This window comes from Ricinus communis, chromosome 3 (genome assembly GCF_019578655.1).
Source record: "Ricinus communis isolate WT05 ecotype wild-type chromosome 3, ASM1957865v1, whole genome shotgun sequence".
NCBI lineage: Eukaryota > Viridiplantae > Streptophyta > Magnoliopsida > Malpighiales > Euphorbiaceae > Ricinus > Ricinus communis.
This window is the reverse complement of record NC_063258.1, coordinates 4,028,926-4,033,857: the sequence shown is the minus strand read 5'-3', so window position 1 is coordinate 4,033,857 and position 4,932 is coordinate 4,028,926. Positions and strand designations below refer to the sequence as shown.

Genomic DNA, 4,932 nt, shown 5'->3' with positions numbered 1-4,932 from the left:
TAGGAAGATAGACACTCTAATTTTACTCCAAATTTTTAAATTAATTTTTGTCTTATGCAGCACCAAAATAATAATAGTATCTTAGAGGAGGTTTCATTTTTATTAGATCTCAAAATTAATTAGTCAACAAAGTAAAACTAATAATTTAAAGATTATATGTTTTCATAATTTATATTGTTTTTATTATATTAAAATTATTAAGATTCACATGAACTTATGATATAATTTAATTTTATAATAAAATAAAAATAAAATATAATCATAACCAATTTAGAGTTTATATATGATTAGTTGTTAATAATTAAAAATAATTAAATACAGTTAAAAATTAATTAAAAAGAAAATAAATCTAAATATTCCTTAAGCACAAAAATTAGGATCATCATAATCTTAAATTATATATGCAAAAAGATCATTTTATACAAATATTATCGCTGCCTATTCACTGCAACCTACTAGCATTCTCATATGCAAACGATATGAAAGTTTTATTAGATTTGCATTCTATATTTAGAATTTAAATAATATTAATTGAATTCATATAATAAATAATTCAATGCAATTTATAATTTGATTATATGTAATGTAATATGTAAAATTTTGTTAATTTATTAGTTACTATATTAATTATATTCATATAAATTAATATTAAAAATATATTCATATTTATTTAGAATTGAAATTTTATTTACTCAATTGTGCAATGAGCAATGCATATCATCTAAAATAATAAATTATTAAATTATCGTTAAACTCTAACAATAATTTCAAAGTAATTAACATGATCATAAAATATTTGCAAAATTTTTATAATACTTTGAATTGTTCTTTTTTACATTATAAAATATTTTGAAAAGTAAATTACTAAACATCCATTTAATTATACTTTTTCTAAATAGTGATAATGACTTAAATATATTTTAAATATTTAAATTTAAATATAATATTAGAATTAAAAGATCTAACTTTATAATATTTTAAAGTAAGAAAAGAAATGAATGGTTCATACTAGAAAGTATTTTATATATTCTACTTTATTAAAATAAGATATAATTATAATTGTATAATTATTTAATTATATTTATATATTTTTACAATATATGTGAGTTTTGATTTCTTAACAATATATTAAAATAATTTATTGATAGCTATACAAATAATCAGTATAAATTGTATAAGTAATAAATATGTTCATTTAAACATTAATTTACTATAAGAAAAGGATATTGTCATTATCTTAACATCAAAAATATTTATAAATTTAAATATATATGTTACTCTATATTTTAAATTATTATAAACTAAATAATTAATATTTACGTACCTTTGCATCATAAGTAACAGAATAGTATCTTTAAAAAGTGTTAATGCCTTTTAACTAAAATAATGATCATCTTTTTAGAAGGGTCCATACTTTTTACCTAATGTATCAGTTTCAGGTTTGTTGAATCCAATTCTTGTGCTGGAAAGTTTAATGTTGTGATCACTTGTGTATGACCCTGAATGAAGTATTGATGGGTACATATTGCCTGGTGTTTGCTTGTTAAATCTGGTAGCGGGTTTCAATGTCTGAAAATATTATTTTCTGTAAATCTTCTTAATTTCATTATTAAGAGTGAGCTGGATTTGCCTGAGCTTGTATATCAGTGGCTCAGTCTTGATAAGAAACTTGTACTACAAAGATTACTTAAAACCAACTAATCTCGCCAAAGGAAAATGTAAAATAATGAAGACTTATCCGACTTCATAAATCTAAAACAGTAAACATCATCTATAGAGAAATTCAGATACAAGCCCAGGTCTCAATGTCATATGAGAACTTATTCAAGGAAAAAACTAAAATGCAGGATAGTCCAAGCTTTGACATTCCACCACTTGCCACCTGCATCAGAACAATATTCGCATGGATGAGCAACATTTCCAAGAAGATTGTAAGAGATAGAAAGCTTTCTGTTCTTATGTAATCTAATGCACGAGCTTGAGAATTCCATGTCAGAACATGTTCTACATTGCAGTGCATAAAAGGGATCAGTTTAAACTGGCAATGTTACTGATCTGTTGGTTATCTTAATGGGGTCAATAGGTCAGATATGATGGTATATGATGTTTTAGCAGGGGCAGAATTGTTCCTTTGGTAATATGTAGTTAGTTCATGAGTTCGAGGTGTGGAAACAGCCTCTTCACTACAATGCCAAGGGGAAGGCTGCGTGCATTTGCACCCACCTTCCCCCTAACTCCCGTACTAGCTCTGGGAGCACTTCTGCTTTAAATGAGACCTTTAACCATAAGAAGATGAAGCAAGCCTTCCGTAAAATATCCTTACATATAATGCAGGCTGATGGATTAGAATACTGTTGGTTAGGATGTAAAAATAACATAATTTTACATTTGTTTCATTTAAACATCATTCTAACTCTGGAGAATGTTACATAAACTGAAAAGTAACTATAAACCATGTCAACTTATACTTCAGATCTAATAGGTTTTACATTTGTTTCATTTAAACATCATTCTAACTCTGGAGAATGTTACATAAACTGAAAAGTAACTATAAACCATGTCAACTTATACTTCAGATCTAATAGGCTTATATTGCAGAAGAAACAACCAATCAATTTAATAACAGCATATCACCTTATATTTCCAGTAACAAATTGTACAATTGCATTCTATCTTTTGCCAATAAAATATGTCAACACAACTAGAAATTTTTACAGAACAAGTTAACTACTATACATATCCATTTACCACTTCATCCTTTTCCCATAAACAGCTATGATACACAACATTGGTAAAAAACTTGACTAAACACAGATTGGAAGAGGTATTCTAAACATAGAAGGAAAAAAGCACAAGTATTTAAACCTTTTGGTAAGATGCCAATGGAGAACTCGCTGGCTTGGTAAGTATTATTGTACATAATTGGCCAAGAAGAGATAGAAGGGAAATTTTATACATTGGTAGACATCGAGGTTATAGAGGAATAATAGAATCTAAAGTGTGAAAGTACTTTCTGTTTTGAACATAAGTTGCTTATAAAACATTTATCCGCAACTTATAATCGATAAACCCATTCAGCCTGTCTTCTTTACTCACAGGTTCAGGTATAAAACTCTCTTTCTGTTACCTTGATTTTTCTACAGCTGGCGAAAAGAGTGTTTTCCTTTTTTTTTTTCTCTTCTTCCCAAGTCTTAGCTGAGCTTGTGATTTTGGGATTGATCTAATTTCTCTCCCATACGTAAAAGCTCAGATTGGCTAAAAAATCCATTTCTTCAATTAGTCTAATTTCATTTAAATATATAGAAAAATGAAAGAAAAATTGATGCTGTGCAAACAATTTCTTTGTAAAATAAATTATATAATAGTTCTATTCAAATTTAAATTTATTCGTAAATAGGAACTTATTGATCCTGCTCAACAAGTGCGCTACCTCAACCGAAAGAAAGAGGGAACCCTTGCACAATTTGGAATTTCGCCTAGGGACTGACTGCTATAGTGGGTTGAAAAACCAATTAATCAATCATAACTTCATGACAAACTGGCCAACCCTAACATTCAAAGCGGAAAATCAGGCAGGCAAATGACCATAATAAAGTAATTTCAAGAAAGCAATAAACACATCAAATCAATTTATATGGCCACTTCCCCTTCTATTCCTGCTCCTTTCATCTTAAGAAGAAACTCTCTTCTTTGGACTTTGCAACCTCATCACAAAAACCACCAACAATCTTTCCATGTGCCCTTTTATTTCTCTACTAAATTCAAATCCAATTCTTATTCCCTTAGTTCCACCAAGGTATCAATGAAGCCCACAATTACTTTTTTCTCCTGATTGACTTTGATATTTTAGTCTATGGTTTTATTGGAATCATGCTTATTTCTCTTCTAATTTCTAGATGGAAGGAAGTAAAGTCACTAAAGGAAATAACAGAAACAAAGTGAATTCACAGGAGAATATAATTTGATATAGATTTGCAGAGAAGACTAAAACTCAATCCCAACTTCCATTTCAATTGAGCTCTTATTCAGCAAAAGAAGCCACCAAAAAGATAATGATTATGATTGTAAAATTACACAGCATCATTGAAGAAGACATACCCACATGACCAAAACAAATAAAAGTGAAAAAAGATTAAGAAAAAAAAGTATCCATTAAATATTGAATAAGAACAAGAACTCAATTGCTAATTAGCTCCAAAATCGAAATAAAACAAAGAAAAGCACTAAAAGAAACACATGATCGACCAGAACTGAAACTAAGAAGACAAAAACAGATCTATAGAATTTAAATTAGAAGCAATCTTAAATTAAAGAACCCAGAAAGTAAACGAGAATAAAAAAAAAAGGTAACCTGAGAAGCAGTTGCAATCAGTGAGAGGAAGAAGAGTGGTGATGAGAAGAAGAAGAAGAAGAAGAAGAAGAAGGAGCATAAAGCTTGTCGTAAACTTGTTCACCAACAAGATAGATACCGAAGGCCACAAGGGCTATGCCAAGACCAGGTGTAGCATGACGGAATTGATTGCTGAGCATTGGGTGCTTCCTCCATTCATCTCTCCTCTTGAAGAACTCCCCTGTTGTTCCCAATGGCTTCCCCATTTCTCTACACACACACACAACACTCAACTCTGCCCCCTTTCTTTTTTTCTTTTTGTTTTTGGTTGTCGCAAACACTAGAGAGGCGCTTTCGAGGTCTAATATTTATTGTTTTGGGTTTGGGCTCTTTTGATTTTGTTAAGATTTGCTTTTTCTATAACAAGCCCATCCTTATAAATTAAACATGGTACAAGAACAAAAGGACAAAAGAAAACTATCGGCTCTAAACTAATCCAACCGAGCCGAAGCCAACTTTAACAAGTTTGAATCGGATTCTTTACTGCACAAACTCAAACCAAGGTGGAGCTCAATAATTACAAATTCAAACTGAATTTGAAT

General features: G+C 29.3%; 1 protein-coding gene across 1 annotated transcript; it reads right to left on the bottom strand.

Annotated features, from left to right (window-relative positions):
* Positions 1-1,717: 1,717 nt before the first annotated feature.
* On the bottom strand, positions 1,718-4,700 carry LOC8262621 (NADH dehydrogenase [ubiquinone] 1 beta subcomplex subunit 3-B). Its single transcript, XM_048372406.1, has 2 exons — positions 4,352-4,700; positions 1,718-1,882 (listed from the first exon to the last, which is right to left on the bottom strand). The coding sequence occupies exon 1, from the start codon at positions 4,594-4,596 to the stop codon at positions 4,369-4,371; it is 228 nt and encodes a 75-aa protein (XP_048228363.1). The 5' UTR covers positions 4,597-4,700; the 3' UTR covers positions 1,718-1,882; positions 4,352-4,368.
* Positions 4,701-4,932: the final 232 nt, after the last annotated feature.

Excerpts from the sequence above, each read along its gene's own strand:
- LOC8262621 (XM_048372406.1), bottom strand. The coding sequence starts at position 4,596 with ATGGGGAAGCCATTGGGAACAACAGGGGAGTTCTTCAAGAGGAGAGAT.